The sequence below is a fragment of the Anthonomus grandis genome, chromosome 8, assembly GCF_022605725.1.
Source record: "Anthonomus grandis grandis chromosome 8, icAntGran1.3, whole genome shotgun sequence".
Classification (NCBI taxonomy): Eukaryota; Metazoa; Arthropoda; class Insecta; order Coleoptera; family Curculionidae; genus Anthonomus; species Anthonomus grandis.
Genome location: NC_065553.1, coordinates 2,650,068 through 2,677,898, shown reverse-complemented (window position 1 = coordinate 2,677,898; position 27,831 = coordinate 2,650,068). Strand labels below are relative to the sequence as shown.

The following is a 27,831-nucleotide window of genomic DNA, read 5'->3' as shown; positions in this document are numbered from 1 at the left end:
TTTGCATATAATTTATAATTACTGCATTTAATATTAATTTTACAAATGAGGTTTTTACTGAGACATTCTTATATTTCACTTTAGAACATTTAGTTTTTTTTATTCAATTTGTAACAGAAATCCAGTTTAATTTAGCACATGTTATGTCACTTTTCTGGACACCACTAGGATGCGTTAAAACTCAAAGAGTTCAAAACTTTCAAGTTAGGTAGGTAGTCTAAAAACTATAGAAACCAATAGCAGTAGCTTCAGTATGTCTTGGAAAAAAATATAACTTGGTGATAAAGTGATCGTGCCAGTCGATTATACGGTTCAACGGTTAAGTTCAATAATTTTTAAATTTAACAAAAGGTTATAAATTTATCTATTATCCTATTTTACTCAGTTTAAAGAACCCTGGTTTGGCTCATAAAATAATCCTAGAAGTAGAAGAATAATAAAGACATTTAGTGTGGTAGTAAGAGTTTTATCTAGGAGTCTTCATACTCACAGAGGATCTAATAGATATAGTTTTTGATACATCAGGTTTTGTGTTTGATAGATCACTTCTGAGAATAGTCCCAGACTTGAAAAACGGTCATAATATTGTAGTAATTTTTTTAATATCCCTTTTATAGATCAGATCGTTTCGTCCTGCAGATTGTTCTGATATTTGTACAGTTGTTCTTATTTCACCTAAATTCCGAGCTGTTGACATCAGTTTGGTTATTGCATATCTGCAGATACCTTCTAATTAAAGTAATTTTCGTTTAGATTAATGTTCTTATATGACCACTGAAATTTCTTATGAAATCTACGGTAAGATAGGCTTTATCTTTATTGTGACTTTTGATCCTGAATTTCATGTTATTGATGCGATGCAAGAAGTCGCTTAGATCATTTGTGCCTTAATGCCATAAGTATATGTATGGTTCACATGCCAAAGTCTTAATTTAGGTTTATACTTAGCAATGTTGGTTGCGTGTGTACTAAATGTCTTTCAATTTAAAAAAAACTGTATTTAAAAAAATTATTTAATTTCTCTTAAAAAACTTAAATTAAATCTCTAAATTAAAAGTTCTAGTGCCAGCACTTAAAATCACACTGAATGATTTTATTTAGCACTTTTTATCCAGACAGTTGGAAAAGTTTCACTATTCTAGACAGCTGAAAGTCTGGATTTCCCAAGCAACCGTTTATTAAATATAAAAAAATATTTTTTTATATTTATATCTGATTCACTCATTCTTTAATATTATTCAAACTGAAAACTTTGAAGTATCCACACTGGATATAAACTAGTCCAAAGAATAATTTCAGAATTATCATCGGCACTTTTAGATGATAGTGCCTAAGAAGGATTTTTGATCTTCCAGGTGACCATTAATTTTATTTTAAGTTCAATAGCTTAAACACTAGTTGTAATATTCTCATGAAACAAAGCATAATATTCAGAAAAAATATTACTTGCAAATGTTCTTTAGGATGTAGACTAGTCCAAGGAATAGTTTCAAATATATCGAGACTTTTATTTGATAGTGCCGAAGGCTGATATTTGATCTTGAAAGCGACCACTCACTTCAAAGTTCAATATCTGTAAAACCAGTAGGAATATTCCTATAAAAGAAAAAGCATGATATTCAGAAAAATATTTTTTGCAAATGTTGCTTATGATGTAAATTAGTCCAACGAATAATTATTTTAAAATTATCGACACTTTTTGGTGATAAGTGTCCATAAACGAGGTTTGATCTTTTAGGTAATCACTCAATTCAAAGTCCAATATTTGATAAACTAGTTAATATATTTTTATTAAACAAAAAGCGTAATATTTAGGAGAATATCCTTTGCAAATATCATTTAATATGTAAACTGGTCAAAAGAATTATTTTAGAATTATCGGCATTTTTAGGTGATAGTGCCCTTGACGGATTTTTCATCTTCAAGGTGAATGCTTGATAATTAAGAGAACATTCTTTGCAAATGTTTCTTATGATGTAAACTTGTTCAATGAATAGTTTTAGGAAAATCAACTTTTTAGCGACAGTATCCATGAAAATTGTTTGATCTTCTAGGTGACCACTAATTTCAAAGTCCAAAATGTCAAATAGTAGTTAAAGTATTTTCAAAAAACAAAAAGCATGTTATTCAGGAGAATACTTTTGGCAAAGGAATAATTTGAGAATCATCGGATTTTTAGGTGATAATGCCCAAGAAGAATTTTTGACCTATCATTATAGGTGACCATTGATTTTAAAGTTTAATATCTTAAAGAACATATATATATTTTACTTATATAACATATATATTTGATAAATAAAAAGCATAATATTGTCATTAAGTAAAAAGCATGATATTCAGAAGAATATTCTTTGCAAATATTCTTTAAGATGTAAACTAGTCAAAAGGTGGGACTTTTTTCGTCCACGCAATTAGAAAATGTTCACTTTTCGAGACAGCTAATACCCTGAACTTTCTAGAAACATTTTTTTTTACAATGTATACTGGATGTTTTACCGCCCTTGACTGATTCCAGTTTAACCCATTAAAAATGTAGTATCTTCATATCAAAAGTTCTTGACCATACAAAATCTTTTTATTGACTTGGCTAAGGCTTTCAATATGGTACCAATATACTAAGTAAGGTCTTTCAAGTTTCCTGATCCACAGAGCTGCTACTCTGTAGAGCTCTAATCTAAATAATGTGATTTCCAAGCCCAGGCGTCTTAAAATCTTCAATTGCCTAGAAGCTACTGGCTATAAATAAATAATAGCAACAGCACAGTATCCAAAAAATATTCCTTTACAAACTTTGTAAAGGGTTTTAAATGGTTTGAATAAAACCTTTGAAGCTATTGATCTTTATTGAGCTATAGTCCAAATAATTTGATTTTTAAGCCCAGGCGTCACAAAAATTTTAATTTCTTAAGATATACTGGGTGTAGCTGAATGAAATTCATGGTAGAGTATTCAGAAGACATTTGTTTACAAACTTTGTAGAGGGTTTTAAGTGATTAAAATAAAACCTTTGAAGTTATTGACCTCTGTGGATGCAGAAGTATAAGATAAGGCAATGACACTTATGAAAAATATTTACAATTGTCAGTTATAAATCTTTATCTGAATTAATGGGGGAAGATTATAAAACAATCCACTGCATATATTAAATATTGTAAATAAGTGTATTTTAAAAACTATATGGAATAAGCCAAAGATGTACGCTATAGAACATCTGTTTAGTGAATAGACCTTTAAGATAAGAACTTTATAATATTTACAGCGATTTTATTTTTAAATCCTCAAGTGCTAGAGGTAACTTAGGCATACAAAATACATTTTTTAGTTTATCTTGCACCAAAAATGTCAAATATTCTACCACCTGAGCTAAAGGGAATTAGAACCAAAAATTTCAATTATTAACACTAATTAGTGCATCGACAAGATGAACATCTTTGATGTCAGTAGTGTGCTTATTTTTATTTTCTTTCTTATAATAGCCTGAACATTATTTTTATTTTAAAGTAAACGAAAATGGCAATTTTAAAATGCAAGGAAGATAACTCAGATTCACGACAATGAAAAGAACTTTTCCGTAATTTATAAAACACTTAATGAATAAGGAAAGGACAAGCTTCGAAGCAAACGAACTAACTAATAAGAAATTTAGGATAAGTGTACGGAACGACAAGCTTTCTCGTGTTTTTTATTTACTAGAAGTATACGCCCAATTAGGAAAGAGAAAAGTAGAGACGGTAAATGGAAATTTTTTATATATAGATCGGTTACGTAGTCATTAATGGAGATATGTATAAGAAGGTATATATTTCTTGTCTCTTTTTCGCCGTAAAGAATATTTGAATTTTACAAATACTATAAGAAAAGTATAGCCCAGTAATTATAATATTAAAAAAAAGACTGTAAAAACAAGTACAAATCAACTTTGGTACTCAAGGGAATACAAATGGCCAGTCAGATCCGACTTAATTAAAATCCTCGTCTAAAAATCTGCCCTGTTCTAGTTTCATAAACATTTTTAAAACAAATGGCCTAAAATACGGGCCCCGGCCGCCATTTTTGTTCGAAGTAAATTAAATTTTGCCGGGTTGCATTGTTCCTTACGCTTTTGCATTGTACCAGTCGTAATTAGGCGTAAGTTTTGAGTTTTCATTAATTCGTAATTGCTTTTAATGTTAAATACTGCGCTTAATTACGTAAATAGTAATGAGGTTTCGAATTATTCGGGCCGGTATTATAGGTTTCGAGTTTTTAAAATAATTATCTACCTATAATGGGAAATATATATGCAATGATTATTGTTTTAATTATATTTAAAATAAATCATTAATTTCGCTATAATAATGATTGCTTTCATTTGCATAGAACAATATTGAATTACGTTATGCATAAAATTGAAAAAAATCACAATAATTATAATCTGTGTTAAACGTGTTTAGGTAAAAAATATACAGATCCTCTTGAATAACTTAATTCAGCCTTGACACAAAGGCTCTCATCAATATTCTATAGGCAAAGCCAAGATCCCGTTTAAGATACAGTTTTGAGCTTTTCAAACAACGGTTGAAAATCTTTACACAGAGTTACTTTAAATATCCGCGAAAAAGGATCGAAGCGAAAACCTTTTTCGCACCTCGGGGCATCATGGAGAAGTTCAACGAAAAGTTTGAAACGATTTCTTATTCCTGGAATTTCGAATCGGTTTGAATTGGGAATTTATTCATATGATGGGAACATGAAGGCTATTTACTTAGAGGATATGATACAGAATTTTTTGCTGCTTAGTGAGAGCTAAATCAATTGTTTTCTGTATCAAATATTTTTCATATTATTTATATAGAAAAAAATTATACATCTCTCGGATTCAGGTAGAAAATAAAAAAATAATATGGAACTTTCCTATAAAAACATTTTCTATAGACCCCCTCGACGAAAATACGCCTCCTTAAAGATGCGGCTGGTTCGAAATCGGTTTCTTTCTTGAATACCCTTTGAAGTAGCATTTAATTGAAGTATATTTAATAAAAGTTGTATGTGATTAACGGTACTAAGGACCTCTTAACACGGAGTCCAGTTCAGAGATCTATTAGAATCTTTAATGTGCCGCGAGTTCATGTGCAAACATGGCATGCATGTTTAAGTCGCAAAATTTTATGTGGAAAGAGTCATAAAGTAATATTTTAAGCGATATTTAATCATTTTATTAAATAAATAAATGCTTTAGACATTTTTTTAAAAATTTATATATTTGATTCGTAAAATTTTACTACAAATGCCCACGTACTATTTTGTTAGATGTCTGACCTCAGTCACAGCCACTCAAGCGTGAAAAGTTGTACAGGTCCGGCCTTAACATTTGTTTGTATTTAAAATTTTATTATTCGGGATTTTTGGGTTTAGTTTTATAAAGTTAATAATTTAGGATAGTTTATAGCAAGATAATATTTAATTTAAAGATAAGATTTAGGTACGTAAAATCATTTTAAACAAACATTTTAATTTAATCAGTTTAGTCTTTAGCGCCATCAGTGGGCTATTTATAATAAATAATAAGAGAATAGGTGGTACAAATTACTTAGGCCCATTTATTCTGTGGATGAAGGCATTAAAGATTTACTTTTTGACACAAAAGGGTAAAATATTTTGGTTTAACTTCAAATTTTATATATATATCCTTTTTTTGGATATTGAGATTTATTATTTGGTGGTTATTATTAACGGGGATTTTGGCAGCCACATTCAATACCCTTTATTATTGTTTTTTTTTAAATTTATACATAAATATTATTATAATAACTTACTCATGAAAAACCCTATCCCTATATTTAGTACCAACATTTTTTGATAAAAAGTAATTATGTAGTCTTAACTTTTACATCAAAAACCATTTAGCTGTCTATATCTCATGCATGTAAAAGACACTTATAAAAAAAACACATTTTGCATCCTGAATGTAATAGTTATTAATTTGGTTGCCTCATATTTAGTTATTGTGCATAATAGAAGACATTAGATTAATAAAAATAAATGATTATACTAAAAACTAAAAAACCTTATACAAAACACTAAATTTTTAGTATACTGGATCCTAAAATTTCAGTGAGTATACTAAATACTTTTGTAAATTTAACCAGTCATTTGGATCTGGCCCAAAGAGTTAATACAATTTTCTGAACTCTGTTTTTTTGCCTTTTTTCTTTAGCAGTTTCCTCCATTAAGGAAGTAAACAGTTTCTCTGTTGTCGCTATGGACTCCAACTTCATCTAGCACTGAAGCATACTAACACAGATTTAAAAAGTATACACGAGTAGCAGAAATAATTTTTAAATTTAATTAATTATAATAAATTTTCAATAATTTTTTTTAAATAATTACAACTCAGATGTAAAATAGTCTTGTTTCTTTCTAAATTATGAAAGAAGTAGTCTTTGCTTTCTGGAATAGAACAAGTGTGGCAGTAACTGTAAAAAAAATAATTAACTGGTTTTATAGTATCTTTTTAGACAAATCATGGACAAAAAACTGTAAAAAACTAAATTTGAAACTTGTTTTCTTTATAATAACCAGATTGAAAATAAACTCTCAGAACTATCTGAGTTTAAGTCACGCTCCAGATCACTCTTATTGTTTCCTACACAAATGTTATTGCCTTTCTTTTGCACCCACGGTCTCCATAAGCCCGCACAAACACTTTCCTCTTCATTTGCCAAATTTTCCTGCCTATTTTCCTAGGGTCGAAACATTTTAAGGTCTTTAAGTATAATACTAAAAGAAATTCACAAACCCAAATTAAAAAAAAAATCCTCACAGTAAAAATTGCAAAAAATTTAGACGAATACAGGCCAAATTCTAAATTCTCCACTTTCATAAACATGTAAAAAGCAAACCCGGCAACACCCATCAAATTTTAATAACCTCACATGAGTCCTTTCACAACTATTAAAGGCGATAGACCTATCCTTAAAGATCTCTTTAAAAACGCAATGAAAGTAATACAAAAACAGCCCAAACATTTATCTAAGTACGGCCCCGTAATCCTCAAAATTAGTGGGATAGAGATAGATACACAATCACTTGTACAGCCTATTGCACAAGTGAGAATCGCCAAAACGCAGGCGTTTCATCTTTGTTTAATAGACTGACTAAAAAGAGGTGAGAAGTCTATGAGTGCTGGGAGTGTTTAAAATGTTTTGTAAAATGCTTGGATTTTAGTCCGCGGTAGATAAATTATATAAAATTTTGGCATTTAACATGTATATCATGCGACAATAAATGCGACATAGGCGCACGGACTATTTAGTGCCGCATCTGCGATACATCATAGATTCTAATGTATCTTTGAACTGGACTTTATAATTACGTTATTTATTTTAGCAGTGGCGGACTAGGTTGTACATTATAATGCTTAAATTTTTAACACCCTGGATGATAAAGACTCTGAAATAATAAATATGGATAGCTTGAACCTGAAACTAAAGAAAAGGCGCTTGTTTATTATCGATAAAATGAAGCGTTTTGATAAAAAAAAATATTTAAGGAATCACTATTTTATTTTAATTAAAAAGAACCATAATATGTGTTTTTTTAGCGATAGGCAGTTATTCAAAAAACAGAAAAATTCCGTTTTAAGTTGTTTAATCTGAAAAAACGAGTGGTTTTAAAACAGCATTGTGGTTCTTAGAAAGACGCCTTAACGAAATTGTTTAAAAAAACATTAACCTGGTTTTTCTCGAAACGAAAAAACAACCTGAAAACAGAATGTAATAAATAAAGCAGCTTATAATTTGAATCAATGAATTAAAAACTTTATAAGTAGGTTCATTGGGTTCCGTGATGTCTGATATACTTGCGGGAATGACGAATCGTGGACTGCACAATGAATCCTGATTATCTGTAATAGTTTCTTTCTAATATAGACAGGAGCTGAATACACCAAGGATTTGAGGTGACCCCATAAATAAAAATCCAATGGGGTTAGATCCGGAGACAGAGGAGACCAGGAAATGTATCCTCCTCTACCTACCCAATGGTTTGAAAAAACTTTACTCAGGTGATTCCTTACGATAACGCTGAAATGAGGTGGGGCTCCATCATGCATAAAATACATGTTTCGGCGGATTGCCAGTGCTCAAATGCCCTATTAGATCCAGATGATTGTTCTGGAGGAACCTTAAGTAAAGTTCTCCATTTAATCGTGATGGTAATTCGAATGGCCCAATCAAAAAATTGCCAATCATTCCTGTCCAGATTATTGATTGGAGCTGATGTTAATGAAGGAAAACAACATCGGCATGAGGATTCTTATCAGCCCATACATGCGAGTGATGTATATTCATAATACCATTAATAATAAACTCCGCTTCATCAGTAAAAACAATAATGCTAATGAAGTTTGGATTAGTTCGGTGCTAATCTAATAGCGAATTCAAGTTGAACCTACTTATGAAGTTTTTAATTAATTGTTTCGAATTATTAGCTCCTTTATTTTATTTATTTGGTATGCCAATCCTTTCTACCAGACCAACAAAATTAAATTAATTATAGATGAATATGATTTTGACATAAAATATATACAGGGTTTTTTTTATGATAAACACAAGCACAAGAGGAAAGTCCTATGTCACTCTTGGAGTGGTACTTGCGCGAAGATATTTGTGGGCATTTATCTTGAATCGCTGCAGGTTGTATGCGTCGGGAAATATGTGAGGTGGAAGCCCGTTCCACAAAGAAGATGTTCTCCAGATGAATGAGTGAGAATACAGCGACCTCCTTGGGGTAGGCAGGTGGACTCGATGTTGATGAGCCGCAACTGTTAGACGCGTCCTTCTTGCCGGAACAGCCCTGGATGGAATCAGGCCTGTCAGCTCAGAGGAGCACTTACCGTGATAATAACGGTAGAATAAACAGAGATCAGCCACCTTTCTCCTGTGCTCCAGACTATCCAGACTCTTTGTCAGTTCTGGATTGTCGATAAGACGACAGGTTAAAGCAATGTAGCCGTTGATGCGTTACCTTGAGTAGATCTTTCATCTGAAGAATTAAAAATATGACAAGTACTGTCGAACAAACAATATTTGCTATAACTAGACAACAAAGTAGAAATTTAAATAAAATTGAGGATAAGGTTGATTTCAATAATTTTGACAAGAACAGGCTAGATCACCCTAGGAGTGGTAGTTATTGAAACGTTCTAAAACTCATATGAATTAATGGTAATGTGATTTTTTTTTAAGATTTAAAAGTTATTTATATCTTGAAAGATTCAGATTATCGATTGGCGCTAGTACACGATACATCGTTAACAGACCTGAACATGATTTTCAAAAAATATGATTTTCCGGAGATAGTTATATGCAAAATTCCAAGTTTTCTGTTTCAATATAGAGGGTTTGAGAACAAAAATTGATGATCTGCAATATTGGGCTGTAATTATAATGTGCTTATATTTGTTGAGAGTTTACTTTCAGAGCTAAATTAGCTGTGAATTTCTTTAATTGGTGTGACTGTGGCAGGTTAAGAGCTACAAGTAATAAATATCGTAGAGGAGGTGTGTAATTATTTATGTTAAAAAGTACATTAGTGCTAAGAAACTTGATCTAGAATATGATTTAGTAGAGCAGTTCTTTTTACTGTGCAGAAAAGATTGTATTAACTTCATTATAGGTGGGACATATACGTTCCCCCAAATTCAAATGGTCATTTGTATAAAACATATTGTTACACTAGATATTCTCACACAGCAATATGGTCAATATGATTTTTAGGGATTTTAACGTCCCGGATGCCTTTTGGGAGAATAATGATTTCGTAGTGATTGTTGTGTCAAAATTAAGATATTTGGTTCAGCACAAGAAAGTTGGCCATCAAAATTATGAATGTAATCACAGTATAGTCTTGTAGTAGGTCGCTATTGAAAAACTACATTCTTCAAATAGTTGTATAAAAAAAATCTTAAGAGGTCATATCGGGTGAGTTTGCGGGTCATTTAACTGGACCCCCCTCGTCTAATCCTCCCAGCGTGATTTTCGTACAAAAATTGTCAAACATGAACAACATTGTCGATGTCGATGATCTACTTCTTTCTGCCAGTTAGAATTTCATTTGACCAAAAATGGCAATTGTTCAATTTTTTTTCTCCATTGTAAATATTGGTTCATCAAAAAACAAAACAAAGTTAAAGAAGTCCGGATTATCTGCAATCAATTTTATGTTCTCCTGAATGATAAAAAATTATATTTATTGATTTTTATATCTCGCCAACTGGTGGTCATGCAGGAATACATAGAATGTATAATAATATAAAAAAAATTGTTTTTGATCCAATTTGCATAGGGATGTTGAAGAGTTAGTTAAGCATAATGATGATTGTCAGCGTTTTAAGAATTCCAGTTTTAATAAACCACCAATATGTAATTCAATGCCATCTTTAGCATTTCAGAATGTTCATTTGGATGTTATACGTGTTTTATTTTGGCACTAAGTTTCTAAGTTTAACTTCAAAACAAACGTGTAAAATTTTAAGAATTAAACAGTTGTGTTCTACGGTATACAATCCTAAAACAAGAGGTTCTCTTGAAAATTCTCACAATCATTTATACGCATAACATGCAGCTCTTGTTGCGCTTAAATGTATTTGTGATGCTGTAGATTTCGTGTTTTTTACCTTTTATAAAAGTGTATGACCAGCATCTTTGGGATAATGGATGAATTTTTCGAGTTATGCAGCTCTTAGTTACCATTCTGGTATTTTTCATACAATAACAGTGTATACATAGAAACGCAATACACACTATTATATAACTGCAAATTATGTAATTTGCTATCTAGCATTGCAAATAAAATTGATCCTCTTTAAAATTCCGATAGGTATCCTTCAGAAATAAAATATAGGTAACAGAATGTATGGCAAGATATTCAAAGCAAAAAGTAAATTTTGACAAAAAATCTAAGCCTATAAGTTGCAAAGTGGGAGATTTATTTTTACTGAAAAATTATTCCGAAAACGTTACGTTGTAATTTTTACCGGTCCTTATACAATAATTGAGGATAAAATGCCCAATTTTCCTATTAAGATAGATAAGATTATTTTGGAGTTACTTAAGTCTGTTATCTTATAATAAGTTTCACTTACTGTATATTATACTAATATATTTTTATAGATTCATGGAAGTTTAAGTCGGCTATTATGTTTTCGTGTCTACTAAACAAATAAGTCTAAGAACTGTTTTCTGTAATTTATAAGCAACTATTTTTTTTCATAGATTAATTTTGTTTGCCAAGTGAACCCTTTTTATAAATGAATATAAGTTATTATACTACGAAAAATATTTGTTGAGGGTGGGACACAATTTAACACTATAGCCATAAAATCTTTTTATTAATTAATGACTAAGAAAAAAATGACTTTATTATAAAGCGTTTAACAATATAATATAGACGTTAATTAACTATTTTATCCCCCCAACAAGAAAAATAAGCCATGAACGAAGAAGTACCTTAACAAGACGATGGCAATAAATAAACGACGTGACAGTCCCGTCCTTGCTTTATTATTTAGGTGCTCCCAATTTATAAGGCGGAGGGAACAAGAAATAATGATGTTTCGCTTAAATTTGATGCATTTAGCTTGAGTTATTAAAATGGTCCATCCTCTCACACATTATTAAAAGCTCTTCCTTACAAAAAAGGAGCTTTTTCATTTAGGATTCAGCCTTTGCCGGCGTAATTGTATTTGTTCTCTGGATTAAAAGCATACATTATAAATAATTATGTATATAACTTCCATAAAACGATGATGACATTTTACTTATTCAACAAGTACTAAATTTTATGGTGTGAAACAACTTATAGAATATTATGGAAATTGTAGGGAATTAAGTTATCAGACAAGTTTGGTTTAATATTTAATAATATAAAGTATTCGAAGGACGAGGGCCGCAGTCGAAAAGGGATATAAGTAATATAATATTATTATAATGATCCTATAACTACAACTTTTACTAAAATAAATTTTTTGGGACGACAATACAATTAAGTTAATATTTTTGAAAACGCATTGGACTGGCAATAATTAATACGGCAACGAATTTTACTCTTTCATTATATAACGAATTGTATTCCCAAAATTTATAGTGTTATATAAAGTAAAGTGGGCATTGAAATAATCTAAACCAAAATGCTGATAAACCTCTATGTCTTTATATTAGCAAAGAATTTTTAAATTTAGAGAGGTTTACTTTCAAAACGAGTTACATAAAGGTTAGACAATAGAGGCCTCCAAGTGGATCCCCTGTGTAACACCAGATAACACCCGAATCTCAAGTGACTTATAAGCAAGCACTTTGACAACCGACCATTTAGATTTCAGATATCTTATGATCAGGAAGTTTCTAAGAAGTCTAACGAATCTAAAAGTAAGCAACGTAATAAATATTAGGGAATATAAAATAAAAAATATATAGGGGGTTCTAAGAAAAATGTATAGGGGTTTCTAGAAAAATGTATAGGAGTATCTGGAAAAAAATACGAGAGTTTCTCTTATCTTGTGTGATTTTTGTCAAGAATTTTACGTAATTTTGTTATTTTAACCAGATCCATATATTACCAGAGAGTCGATTATTTCCCGGTAGTTGACGCTATTAATTGTACAGGGTGTCATTGAAATAATGTAAAAAAATTCGGGGGGTGATAGTACTCCTAAAAATTTTAAAAAAAGTTCCTATAACTATAGGGTGGAAAATGCATATTAAGGGAGTTAGGGGCACTGAAAGGGTAAATTTAAAAAACGGTTTTTTGAAATTGTAGGCTTAAAAAACGAGATAAAATTTCGAAAAAAAATCCTCTGCCATAAATTTTGACCCAAAATCAAATGGTGATACTGAAAAATAATTTGGAAAATCGGAAAGGGTAGTTTTTGCAAGGGTAGGGGGTTAATTCGTGAATAACTTTTTTTAGGTTATTTTTTTCGCAACGTGGGTTCATTTTTTAAAAACTACATACTTTTTCCTACAAAAAAGGTACTCTTGTTGCACATCGCCCAGAACGATGGTTTTCGAGAAAATTGAAGGCAAAAAGTTTGCTCTGATGGGTTGCTAACTGGTTAAACAACATAAACCTATGAAAGTTATGGGGTTTCAAAAGTAAACACGTAGTTATTAAATAATTAATTGAAAAATCTAAATTTTATGATTTTTAAAACATCTTATTGCTTTAAAAAACGAAATAAACCAATTACCAAAATTCCTTATTAAAATAATGCATTTCTTAATTCATTCATAGTAAATGTTCAAAGTGACCACCATTCATTTCAATGCATACATCTGCTCTTCTTCTCCATGATCTGCGTACCCTGTGGAATATCCCTGGGGTTGTACGAATTTGATTGGAACAGTCGATAATGCGTTGACGTAGTTGCTCTTCGTTTTTTATTTATTATTATTTCGTAGTTTATTTCGTTTTTTTAAAGCAATACGATGTTTTAAAAATCATGAAATTTAGATTTTTCAATTAATTATTTAATAACTACTTGTTTACTTTCGAAACCCCATAACTTTCATAAGTTTATGTTGTTTAACCAGTTAGCAGCCCATCAGAGCAAACTTTTTGCCTTCAATTTTCTCGAAAACCATCGTTCTGGGCGATGTGCAACAAGAGTACCTTTTTTGTAGGAAAAAGTATGTAGTTTTTAAAAAATGAACCCACGTTGCGAAAAAAATAACCTAAAAAAAGTTATTCACGAATTACCCACTACCCTTGCAAAAACTACCCTTTCCGATTTTCCAAATTATTTTTCAGTATCACCATTTGATTTTGGGTCAAAATTTATGGCAGAGGATTTTTTTTCGAAATTTTATCTCGTTTTTTAAGCCTACAATTTCAAAAAACCGTTTTTTAAATTTACCCTTTCAGTGCCCCTAACTCCCTTAATATGCATTTTCCACCCTATAGTTATAGGAACTTTTTTTAAAATTTTTAGGAGTACTATCACCCCCCGAATTTTTTTACACCATTTCAATGACACCCTGTATAATTACCAGGCAGTGATTAAACAAAATGTTTGAAAATGTATAAAGTATTTGGTTACTTCCAGGCAGTTGAGATCCATATTTATATTTTTCCAGGTAGTTGAATTTTTTTCACGATTTTTTATATGAATAGAAATAATGGTTTCAACTGACTGGAAATAACCAATCCTATTGTCCTGAAATTAAAAATTAAAACGAGTATTCCTGATCATAAGTCTCAAGCCAGTTCAACACACTATTAAATAAACGTTGATATATATAGTATACTATTCATAAACGTTTATAAATTGCGTTTAATGAAATGAGGTTTTTGTTTTAAATAACTTTGATACCAATGTAGATTTTTTTTAGATGTGTTTTATGCATCAGGGGGCATTTTTCGACACACACACGGAAAAAATTAATTAACAATGGCATCCATAAAGGATTAATCGTAAATATTATTTAATAAAAAAAAGTACACTACTGAATTTTTCTAAAATAAATTTTAGTTTTTAAATCCTTGTTTAGTTTTGATAAAATTTTTATTTTTTAATTTTTATTTGTATATCTCCTTTGGTATAATTATTTTTTATACACGTTAATGCATTTTCTATTTTTTTTTAGATTTTTTGTGCACGATATTTCTTTATTACACTATAAAATAAATAAGTATAAATATCGTATCCTACACACTGGCATATATGTGATATCGGGGTCATATTACCAAATATTTGAGGTGTATTATAGTGATCGAGTGTAAAGACTATAATATATATATTTGATACTCCTTAATTTGCCTTAAATACTTTTTTCTTCAACAGACTATTTCTTCTTTATCTATTAAAATAGATTTTCTATTTTGCTTTTGCCAAGAAAAACGTAATTCGTGTAAAATTTTCCATAATTTTTTTCTTCCCATTTCTGGTACATTTTTTGGTTGGGATTTCATTCTTAAAATAAAATGAATGTACTGTCCTCCTGATGATATGCTTTGCTGTCTCATCAACTGCTATGGGCTTCCTACCGGCAGTTTTCTTTACACACTTCTTAGGCAAGTTCTCACGGTTTTCACTTTTTCTGTCACTAAGAAGTCTGTAAATTGTTGCTTTGCTTATGCCTGTCATATTGGCACATGTAGAAAGTAGATTTCTAACAGTACTTAGAGGCATTTGATGCACAAGTGCATCATGTACATTTAGTACTATAGTCCTTGCTTTAAAATCTAAAACACCTTTACACACAACGGGGCTAAACTTTGACATTCTTACAACAAATGCGCAACAATACTGAAAAATAAATTAAGTTTTTAGGATATATCTACATTATATACCATAAAATATAACTACCTGTTTGCATTTAAGATTGCACAATTTAGGTACCTATAATACTTATACCTCCATATTTACCTACCTAGACAATATCTACTTATAAGGGTTAAAAAGAACTTGTTCATTAGGTACTTAAGTAATTCAAAGAATTTATGGCTAAAATTAGCCTATTTCTTGCACTATTAAATAAACCCAACAAATGAAAACATTCAGGTCTTAATGTACTTGAAAAGTGGGACGCCAATGGTTTACGACCGTTTTATGGCTATCGACCCTTTCGTATGCTCCTACGGATTAAGAAATGGACTATAGGAAGGAAAATTAGTAGTCCAGAGCTTTTACTTACATCCAAGCTGGATAATTTAGTGTATTTATCGGAAATTAATATTTTTTACATTGGAATATGCATATCATTAAGACAAACCATCAAGTCTATCTATTTTGGAAAAATAATAACAAGTAGCGTAAATAAGTCAACAATGGCCTCACTTTTAGAAGTCCTTCAAATTAGTACCTAGGGAAAGTTCTTGTAAAAATATAGTCACCGTAACATTGTCTTTGCAATGTTTCACATTCGGCTCTAACATTACAGAATTTTTTATAATCACAATACAATTTGATATTGCTGTAATCATATAATGTTTATTTTTGATTTAAGTTTTACAGAAAACCAAACTGAAAGTTTTTTTAAGGATAGAGCCTTATTATCATTACATACATAAATAAGCTTCTAAAAAAAGTTGATCGTTTCCTTAAATGTTGATTAAAATATATTTAAAAGCAGAGTTTCCCAGTTAAAATTAGTTACTAATTTGGATGTGGTATTGCAAGTGTAAATGACAAAGGTGACAGATGGTATTAATCGGGTTTGACTATCGAATCTTATAATATGAATATTTGCAGATGTTGAATCTCCTAGAAGAAGATCAAATCAAAGATTAAATTGGCTTTATTTGGAACATGGTTTATTTGATACTGACTAAGAAGTGAACACATAATAGACGTTGCTTCAAAACCCTTTTTAGGGACTCGCTAAAAGCAGCATAACACTCCAGACCAAATCAAGGAAAAAAATATCTAGTTCCAGTGATGAATTATTAGTTGTCTTATCAAACTTAAATAGAAAGGTGCTTTATATGAAAATCTGGCACAAGTAAAGAGTCTGTAATTCCTATGGACCCCAATAAGACTCACTTCCTTCCTATGAACATTTAGTAGTAAATATCTAATTGACTGTCTAATGAAAGTCGCTTATTCTACAAGTCTCATTTAACATACTAAGCAAATATTTGTTCAAAGACCTCTGACTATTTGGAAAACCAATTGCATATTGGTGAAGGACTCGTCTAGTTCTGTGACATAATTTTAAATTTGCCGTTCATATATATTTCAGGATTAGATTGCTGTCCTTGAAGATGTTCCCAAGTAAAAAAAAATTGTATCCGTCCAGATATCTTCTTTTGTTTATCATTACGCTGTAAACATGTTCTGCGGAAAGTAATGTCGCTCTACGAATCATGTTGTTGCTTTAACAGCAATTCTTGCAACAATTTCTTCACAGTATCGTCGAAATTCAACTCGAAATAGCAATTAGTCGAAAGTCAAAAAAACCTTCTTAAGAGCAAAAACCATGAATTATGCATAAAATAATTAATACAACACAATCATATATCCAGACTGTTTATATTTTCGTTTTATAAAACAACTTTACAGCTTCTATATTAGCATATCAATAAATAACGTAAGGCTAGGTATATGAAATTTACCGAAATATTTCATTTCCCAATTTTTAACATGGCAACAATATATTATATGATTGATCTTCTAATTGATTTATTCTTGGAACATTGAATACACGTGAATAAACATTGGCTGCTTAGGATTGAGCTCAACATCTACACAGGGGGCAGAGAGAATTATTTAATAAACATGCTTAGTATTCCATGTTAACTGTGATTATTCAATTTTAACAGAGAAAAATAAAGTGAGATAATAAATTCTTATAATTAGCGGAAACTGAATTGCATTCTTTATTATAAAGCAAAGGAAAAAAGTGAAATCCGTTTAATAACCAAAAAACTAAAACTATTTTGAACTATATTTACACTAAACACTAATAATAAATAATATTTTTAATTTGATTTTTTTAAATCAGCAGATTTCCACTGTTGTAGATTTTGCCCAGAAATATTCTTGCGATTAAGGTATTTGACAACTGCGTTCGTTGCTTACTTTTGGATTGTGCACCTTTTCTACAGTATTAGTATTAGAAGGATGTTTTGAGTGGTATCAGTGCATTTTTTTTAATTATAATTAAGAATAAAGACTCCCTTTTTACTGAAAAATAATAAAGAATAAATGATAAAATTAAATTCAAATCGTTCCTTTCACAGGCGAGCTAGATGTCAATGGTGTCAGCCTCCTTCTAGGTTATATTAATATTATAAAGCGACATATTTGTGAAGTATTGAATACCAAAATATTAATGAAAATGTGTAATATTATTATATTCTAGTAAATTTACTGCTTATTCGAATTTGATAATATGCCGCAAAATTAATGTGTACAAAATTGAAAGCAGTGTCTAGTCGATATTCGGCAACCAAAATCGAGAACGCAGCATATGTCTTTTGCTAGCAACATATTTATAGTCGGCGCCCATTATTATTTAATCAATAAAATGAGTTTTAATAATTTTTTATCTAGATATTAACAATGAATAACTAAATTGCTTTATAGTGGGTATAAACCGCGACAAACGTAAGGTTTTTTTATAAAAACTAATTAAAAGGTTAACTTCCAAAGGATTTGAATTAATCTTTTTTCTGTAATAAATAATAAATATCTAAACGGATGGTTGCAAACCTCTACAAACGAAAGTTTTTTAAATCAAAATTATTGACTTAGAAACTATAAACGGCTATAACTGCCAATGGATATGGATAAAACTTTTCCTTACAGCCGTTAGGAGTTACGTACAAGTCAATAATTTTTTACCAAAAAACTTTAGTTTGTAAAGCTTTATAACCACCATAAATCGATTTAGTTATTGATTGTTAATATCTGGACAAAAAAATATTAAAATTCCTTGGGAATTTCTAGCGGGTGCTAGCTTCACAGATATGATGATATATCTAGAAAAACAACACAAAGTGGCAACATCGGATACGTGCACCGTAAACATAGAGGCATTCTACGTTGCCAGGTTGCTTTTTTTTTATTAACTTTTTTGTCAAGAATCTTTTTTTATTCTGAAAAATTTGTTGAGTACTCTCACAATATTTATTATTAGTCAACAAATAAACAAAAGTTTTAAAGAGTAATTTTTTTACCTGTTACAAAATATAACACATTAAAAAAATATGTAGTGGTTTAAGAAAATTATATATTTATTGAATGATAAATTGGAAAGTGGATTTGACATCATTGTCTGAGAGATGATGAACTTAAACAATCTTGCCTATGGTTTGCAGCTAGGCTTATTGTAATAATTTTGCAACATTTTCATCTTAAAGTTTTTCTTCTTTTGAAAAGTTAAATATTATTGAGTTACATGCTCTTTCCTAGCCCTTTGATAATTTATTAGAGACATTATCATCGGAAGAAGTTTGTGGAGAACTTCAAGTCTGCATATTTACATTCCCAGGGTTTGATTTCATAGAATAGGTTTGTTTTTTATTAATTAGAAATTAATGTTAGAATTTAATTCAGAGCTCTCACCTTCCAGGAACTCAACTCGAGCAGTAAGGTAGAAACCTGGAAACTATAATGACTGGACACTATAGTATTGGTAAAATTCAAATGTTCTCTACCGCAAGAAAGAGAAGCGAAATATATACCTTCGTTTGCAAATCTCCATTATTGACTACGTTACCCACCTAAATATAAAAAAACATTTCAAGTTACCTTCTTTACCTTCCTCTTTTCTAATTGAGCGTATATTTCGAGTAAATAAAAAACACGGGAAAGCTTGTCGTTCCCTATACTTTTCCTAAATTTCTTATTAGTTAGTTCGTTTGCTCCGACGTTGTTCTTTTCTTATTCATTAAATGTTTTATAAATTACAGAAAAGTTCTTTTCATTGTCGTTAATCTCAATTATTTTCCTAGTATTTTAAAATTCATTTATTTTTGTTTACTTAAAAAAAAGTAACAATTTTGTAGATTTTCCTTTAAGAAATTATTCATGCATTCCTCAAGTTCCTAACTTTCTCAAGTTCATATTATATATATGTATATAATAGGCTCAGTCCTAGAAATTTTTAAATCTCAGTATTTTCGTTCTAGTTCGGCCATTGACTACGGAAATCCTGAGCAGTAATCAGCCATTTAGCGCGGACCGAAAATATGATGTTCCTTGCCAAACATGGGGATCCAGACCTCCGGCGAAAATTGCTTGGATTATGGACGGCAAAGAATTGAAGCCTCCGAAGTATAACGTCACTTTTAAGGTAGGAACGTGCTTAATTATTTTTTAAAAGTGTTTAAGGGAGGGATCCTCCCTGGAAAAAGATGAGCAATATATGCCAAAACAAGATTTACTAAAAAATGTTTTCTTTTTAGGAGTCTGACGATGGTAACTCTAGTATCTCAACTCTTTCTTTTATCCCTATGAGGCAGGATAATAATCGTGCTTTGATATGTCGCGCGACTAATCCAAAACTGAAAAAGGCATTTCAAGAAACTAGTTTGCAGCTGAATGTTTATTGTAAGTAATACTTTAAATTTGATATTTAAATCTATTTAGTTTATTCTTTTACAACTACTCTGCGGAACTTGATATAGAATAAATTGTTCCTTAAAAAAAGGTCCTTTATAGAAATATTGACGTACAACTTTCTATTATGGAAAAATCTCTTTTAGAGAATAATCTAATAGCAATATGAATAAATTACATTTATCTTCATCATTAACGTAACGAGTCTTATGGTCTGATAGAAGCTATTAATTCTGTATTTTTGAGTGATAAACGCAATATACAAGGTACCTCAAAAAATATTTTTATTAGATTATTTTTATTAATAAATATTTTTATTTTTAATAAATTATATTTTTTTTAAAGCTTAAACCTCTCCATTTTTATTTATTTTTGTGCGAATTTTTTAATACAAGAATTAATTATACAGGGTGGTTTAGAAAGGAGCAAACACCAAAGAAATTTCAAACAAAGAAAACACCAAACTTATTTTTTTTTAATGGCTACGCAGCCTTTTTTATTTTTATTTGCAAATTTCACTTTGAATTCTAGATTGATATTGTGCTAATCACTATTTGTTAAAATTATATATGGGGTGCAAAAAATTTTAAATAACTTTAATAAAGAAATACATCAAACTACAACAAATGTGACCACCATTAATTACTGAAGACTGTCAGTCTGGAGAATCGGTTAAGTTCTTATTCTGATTAGTTTTGGAAATTTGGTTATTCATCTAGATCCAATAATAAATACTATACATCTGGGCACCTCTACTGCGTCAAAGGGCACCTAATGATCTTTCAATCCTCTTTGCTAGACAGATCCCTCAATACCAACATTGATGGTTCAAAATTTTCTAAGATATCTGAATTTAATTCAGTTATATTTAGCCTTCATAAATTATTTGAGCACATACTCTCTCTTCCAAGTACACTTCGCTCTGGTCCAGATAATGTCAGCCCTTTCTTTTTAAAATTCTCTGTGTACTTACTGTGTAATCCTCTTCATATATTGTTTAACAAGTCCATCATGGAAAACAAGTTCCTCGAAATGTGGCTTTATAGCTACGTCGTTCCTATATTGAAAAGTGGGAATCGAAATAATATTGTAGACTACCGACCAAAACAATCTTATCCTAAACTTTTTGAGAAATTGTTAATACAATCCTTTATTTGTCATTGTAAAGTAAGTTTTGATACTAGATCGCATGGGTTTGTTCCTCAAAGATCAACAGTTAGCAATCTACTTTTATATTAACAAGACATCTGAGAAACCTTCTGAGATCTATCTGGATTTCCTCAGGGATCCCATAATGGCCCATACTTATTTATTTTAGATCTATTAGATCTTACTAAGTGCTTTAAACACTATAAGGCACTATTTTTTGCTGATGTTTGAAAATTAAAACAATGGAGGACTGTGACACATTTGAGGCTGATATTAATATTTTGGTTGCATGGTCTGTTCAAAATGGAATGTCTCTGAATACTGGGAAATGCTATTGCGTATCATTTTCACGGGAAAAATGGTAAATAATATTTAATTATTATATAGTTTCTACAGACCTTAACAGGTTCAATATCATTGCCGACCTGGAGGTTGTTTGGGACGGTATGTTTTTATTTCAATCATACATTGATTCACTTGTTTCTAGAGTATTGAGCTGGTTAAGGTTTATTTTGTGAAACTCTGGTAAACTCTTCAGTACGTATTCCTTATATTTCCTTAGTAAAGTTTCCTTGTTCAATTATGCATCTCCTGTGTGGTCTCCGTTTTACCAGGTGCATATTGACAGGATTAAAGCTATACAGAATAAGTTTCTGAGATATTGTAGGTTTAGGCTTTATATTTTGCAGTGGACATATTGGGATATAAGGGTAATGTGGAAAGTAAGAGTTTGTAAGGTGACCAAAAGTTTTCTGATTTATTCACATTATTTAAACTGAATCCTGATTACACTTTCCTGATCTTTTGAGCAGCATCAGTTTCCGCATTCCAAGTCGAAACACTAGGAATAATGCTCTTTTCCATATCCCTTACTATCAAACAACCTATAAATATACAGGATGTTTCAGAACTATGGGATCAAACTTCTAGGGGTTGTTCAGTGCAATAGTAGAATCCATTTGAGTATAGGAACCCATGTCCGGAAATGTGTCACTATGCCCTAAGACGCGTTTAAATTTAGAAAAAATATTAATTACCTAAATAGGATCTGATGCATTTATTTTTACCTTTTGTATATGATACCATCACAACAATTGTTCAAAATGTCTTCCTCCAACCTCAATAAACATAAAACATAAAACAACCTATATGTATAATAGTCCTTAGACTTAACTGCCATTTCTCCCTCAATTTAAGTTTCATAGATTAGTTCACTTAATAAAGTTCACTTAAAAAAATAGTAGGTTAAGTTCAATTCTCACAATTAATTGTTATATAATTTAAAATATATAACAATTAATATAATTTTAAATTAAGGATCAGAATTTCATAGAATGTTATTTTCGAAATGTGATATAATGACATAGTACCTGCCTTTTTATATAGGGTGTTTCTAAAAGGTCTGTACAAAATCCTAGGACATATTCCTGAGGTCAAAATAAACCTGTTTAAAGCAACTTACCTTAATCGAAAGTTGCTTCGTTTCTTTGTTATAGGGTGTTAAATTTAAAAAAGTAAAAATCGATTTTATTTAAATTTACGTTTTTTGGTATAAGGAACTCGAAAATGGGATTTTTTTTACTGTGGTCTATACAGGGTTACTGGTAATTCGATACATTCTTTTGGAGATGCGATAGGGGAGGAAGTAAGAAGTAAATTGAACCCTAATATGTATTATGCAAAAGTTGATAGTTTTCGGCATATTTAATTGTTTCTGTTTTTCTTCAAAATGTAGACCTTAGTGGTTTAAAAGGCAGTTTCCAGAAAATCCGCTGTATATTTTTTTAACTTTTTAGGCAAAATACATGCTCAACACAATAGTGTTACGTTTGTAATGGCAAAAGTCCCGCAAATAGTTGTAACCATAGGTAAATTCTCGATGCAAAGTGTAATTTTTTTTTCTTAAATAAAATACTACACTTTCTAGTGAATAATTTTTGAAAAAAAATTATGCTACATTCTTCAAAATTTCTTTAAAACTTCCTTATTACCTAAGCTAGCTCACAGGATACAAATGCTTAAAAGCTAGGTGACATGGTTTTGTATTTTTATTATAAATTGTAAAGTAACGCATTTATCAGTATTTACCTTCACAAATCTTGTTCAAAATAAGAGCCTCTATTGCGAATACAGGCTCGGCAGCGCCTTCTCATTTCAGTCTTTGTTGTTCTAGTTGTTATGGTATTCCTGATCTGCTGGGCAGCGTTGGTTATTCTTTGGATAAGATCTTCCCGGGTAATTATTGGGGTTGCATAAACCAGTGCTTTCATTTGACCCCATATGCTATAATCAAGCGGGGTTAAGTCAGGGCTTCGTGCTGGCCAAGCTATTGGACCTGACCTACCAATCCAACGATTCGGGAAACGTTCATCCAGGAACTGACCGCCGAAAATGAGCTGGACAGCCGTCATGTTGAAATATCATTCGTCCTCTAACGGCGAGAGGAATATCGTCAAAAAGATCTTGTAGGTCATGTCGTAAAAAAATTTCATAAATATCCCCGTTTAAATGGTCTGGGAAAAAATGTGGTCCTATTACATCCCGGCCAATAAGTCCCATCCACACATTTACAGAAAACTTTCTTTGAAAACTGGTTTCTCTTGTTAAACGGGGATTTTCTTCGGCCCAAAAATGAAGGTTATGAAAATTTGTAATGCCCTCATGACTAAACTTTGACTCGTCCGTCCACAAAATGTCGTTAAAAAAAGTTCTATTGTCTGCATCAGAATTTATAATAAATCTGCAGAATTCTACCCTTCTTATCGGGTCCCCTTCTTCAAATCCTTGAACAGGCGTATAATGGTAAGGATGGCTTCCCATTTGCCGAATCGTGGACCAAACTTTCCATTGCGATGATCCTGTTTGCTGCGGTACGGCATTAGTGGATGTGGTTGGATCGTCTTCAAAATGTCTTAATATTTCCTCCTCATCTTCTGCTCGATATACGCGAGGAGCGCCAGCGTCACCTCTTCTTGGTTTTACGGATCCAGTTTCAGCGATAGCTCGGTAGGTCGAAGCGAAAACACGGACATTTGGAATGCGGCGGTTCGGAAAGCGATGTTGGTATTCTCGGCGAGACTCCGCGGCATTACCATTGCAAAACCCATAAACAAACATAATATCTGCATATTCAGCGTTAGTAAACGTGGCCATAGCGCAGAAACCAATAGAATACCTTCTTTGAAAACACGAGAAAAATAAACTCGAAACTCGTAATTTAACTACTTTCCACAACAATTATTGCTGTCAGACTATCTACACATCAAATTTTTAACAATAAAATTTAAAAAAAAACAAATTGTTGCTATAATACTTAAATACCATAGAAGTAAATACCACTTGGCATTTTTCAAGTGCGTTCTTACTATTAATAATAAAAATACAAAATTCTGTTAAAATTTTTGGTAGCATTTATAGCCTATGAGTTAGCTTAGATAATAAAAAAGTTTTACGTAAATTTTGAAGAATGTAGCATAATTTTTTTTCAAAAAATATCCACTAGAAAATGTAGTATTTTATTTAAGAAAAAAAAATTACACTTTGCATCGAGAATTTACCTATGGTTACAACTATTTGCAGGACTTTTGCCATTCCAAACGTAACACTATTGTGTTGAGCATGTATTTTGCCTAAAAAGTTAAAAAAATATACAGCGGATTTTCTGGAAACTGCCTTTTAAACCACTAAGGTCTACATTTTGAAGAAAAACAGAAAAAATTAAATATGTCGAAAACTATCAACTTTTGCATACATATTAGGGTTCAATTTGCTTCTTACCCCCTCCCCTATCACATCTCCAAAGGAATGTATCGAATTACCAGTAACCCTGTAGAGGGCGCTTCACTGTTGATGGTGTAAATTGGCCATAACTTTTTTGCAATTGTGGTTTAATTTTTTTTTGTAAAGGAAACAACTTCTCTAACATTTTTGAGTAAAAAAGGTACTCTTGCTAGAACCCGCTAAAATTGACCGTTACCAAGATATTTCGTGTTTTAGTCTTTAATCTCGCACAGGAATAATAAAAAATTGGAATGAATTGTTTTGTGTGGCTTCTTTTAAAACCTACCGCTTAGTTGAATAAAATCAATATGGTTTGATAATGTGCAGCAAAAACCAAACTCCCGCAAATAACCGCAAGGTATTTATATTTCGTTTTCAGATGCTCCGATTTTGTATTTATCGCTCGGATCCAACCTAAATCCGGAAGATATAGAAGAAGGTGACGACGTGTATTTCGAATGTAAAGTCAACGCGAATCCGACGGCTTACAAAGTCGTCTGGAAGCACAATGTAAGTTATTTTATTTTACTTTTTGTTAGAGTAGGCTTGTTCCACCAAAATGTATACTTTACATAAATAGGTTAAAAGTATAATTAGTAAATGCACAAATAGGATAATGAAAAACAATTTTTTGATAAGCCCTTATTAGTCCTAGGTTTTCAGCATAGAAATAATAAAAAAGAAAAAATCTTTTAGTTTTAAAGTTTCATTTGGGAAAAAGCAATAATACTTCTACCTTAAAATCATACTTGAAAACTTTAAGAAATAGTCCGAGAAAATACGAAAAAGTTTCTATGCCCGAAGGAAAATTTAATTTCGAAAGTATGAAAGGAAGTGTTTACTTAGTATCTATAAAAACCAGGAAAAATGTTGCAGGTTTCCTTTATTGTACGTATTTTATGGCTGAAAGGAACCCAAAGCATTTTAGGCTCATTTTACCTATTTTCATCTATGCCATTTTGCAAGTCGTTTTATCAGCGTTAAGAGTTTATTATATCGATATAATACGTATAAATATGGTTGCCTATACAAGCTAAAATTAAGAAACTTTTCGACGAAAAAAAAACGTATTAATCTTAGTTTAAAAGAACCCCATAATGGCCTCCGAAAAAAAAATGTTGTATCAATATAGAAGTTGTGAAAGCAAATAAAACGCAGTCACGTTCGTGAGAAATTCGCTGTTGTTGTTGTTGCCTTCAACTATCAGCAAAACTCGGAAACTTCCCAAATTTCTCTTCATTTCGGAGCTGGGAAATATTTTCTCGTTTCATACGTGTAAAGCAGACAAATTAAACCCTACTTTTTCGGTCGCTTTATTTATCATTTTGTTGTTTTTCGTTTACAAAATAATAAACGTCGAAATGGCCGCGATAGCAATACGAAAAAAGGCGGAACGGACATGAATGAATTGTAAACCAACGTTTTTCTTCTTTTTTTTTTCGCTTTAATCTGAAAAATGTTAGCTACGTGTTTTATTATTAAAACTTTAAAAATAAAAAGCATTAAGAACAATGAAAAATTGTATAATAGCTAAATCAATAAAAACATTCTGTGATTTCATTGATTTAACAAAAGGGTTTGCCACCGTCGATCATGAAAACTTACTAAAAGTACTTGAATTTTCTATTAAGTTATTTTAAGCAAGTAATGCGTTAAGATTGAGAACAACATCAGCAGAGAGCAGAGTTGAGTTGCTTATGGAACAGTCAGTAATCTGTTTGATCTAAATTTGCTTGGGGAAAAAGTCTGTTTTGCAGTTGATTCTGCAAACTACAATACTACCAAATATAGTTAAAAATCACTTAATAATAATAATAATAATAATAATAATAATAATAAGTCAGAACAAAGCGCAGTCTAGCTCTAGAGAAGCTTCTCTACTGAACCCTATTTATTCAGATAGACTAACCAAACATAAACTTAAATGAAAAAAGAATTACCTATACTAGAACAAGTTATAAGAAATACATACAAAATTAAACTACCTATCGTTTAAAATTAGACATAAATTTAGTTTCATAATCAATTACTACCATTTTAGTTGGTAAGGAGTTATAGCATTATGAGCTAATGATCTTTGGAACATATTGAGTAGTATATAATAATATTAATAATAATAATGATGGTTTACTTACTCCCAAATATACATCTATACAGGGTGTTTCGGGAGAAAAGGGAAATATTATGGGATTATATTCAGAAGGTCAAAATAAAATAAATTAACCCATATGTCTTAATCCGATTCTTAACCGTTTCTGAAATAATCGGCTCTAAAGTTTTTTTTGTAAATTTTTGGAATAATTACGTAAGGTAGCCCTGAAAGTGGTCGTCCAAAACAATGTCCTCCTCTGAATCATCTACGATTTCTGGTTCAACAGCTTGAAGAGGTGTGGATGTAGATGCTCCAGTTAGATCTGTTAAACTAATTTTAGAGTGGGCAATACTGTATCCTGCTGAAACCGTTATGTGGCTTAAACTGTGTGGCTTCCTGTCGTTTATCTTCTAAATACTTACTGAAAGTGTTTTCGATATCCGACAAACTTGATTTATTTGCGTCGCTAGCAGTTGTCATATTAGACTACTTAGTTATTAACCACTCCAAGAGCGGTGTTACATCGCAAGGGACGATACCGCATTTCCTAAATCCCGACTTTAATATCTTAGCGCTATTCTTTTGAATTTTTTCCATTAATGATCGTAAAAGCATTGGAAAATGCTGTTTCTCAAGTATATTTGATCTACTCCCTACATGAGTTTCCTTATATTGAGATAAAATGTCTCTCCAGGCTCTTTCCATGGGGGCAAATAATGCGTCATCTAGCGGTTGTGTAACGTGATGTTCGGAGGCAAACATACAA

The 27,831-nt window shown here is 31.0% G+C and overlaps 1 protein-coding gene across 3 annotated transcripts in view; it reads left to right on the top strand.

Annotated features, from left to right (window-relative positions):
* Positions 1-27,831, top strand: part of LOC126739895 (synaptogenesis protein syg-2) — a 478,733-nt gene that overhangs the window by 370,769 nt on the left and 80,133 nt on the right. For all 3 annotated transcript variants that reach the window (XM_050445716.1, XM_050445717.1, XM_050445718.1), the window contains 3 exons: positions 19,615-19,778; positions 19,891-20,035; positions 25,353-25,483. In XM_050445716.1, coding sequence (XP_050301673.1) covers positions 19,615-19,778; positions 19,891-20,035; positions 25,353-25,483 — 440 coding nt within the window. The remainder of the gene's footprint in view (positions 1-19,614; positions 19,779-19,890; positions 20,036-25,352; positions 25,484-27,831) is intronic.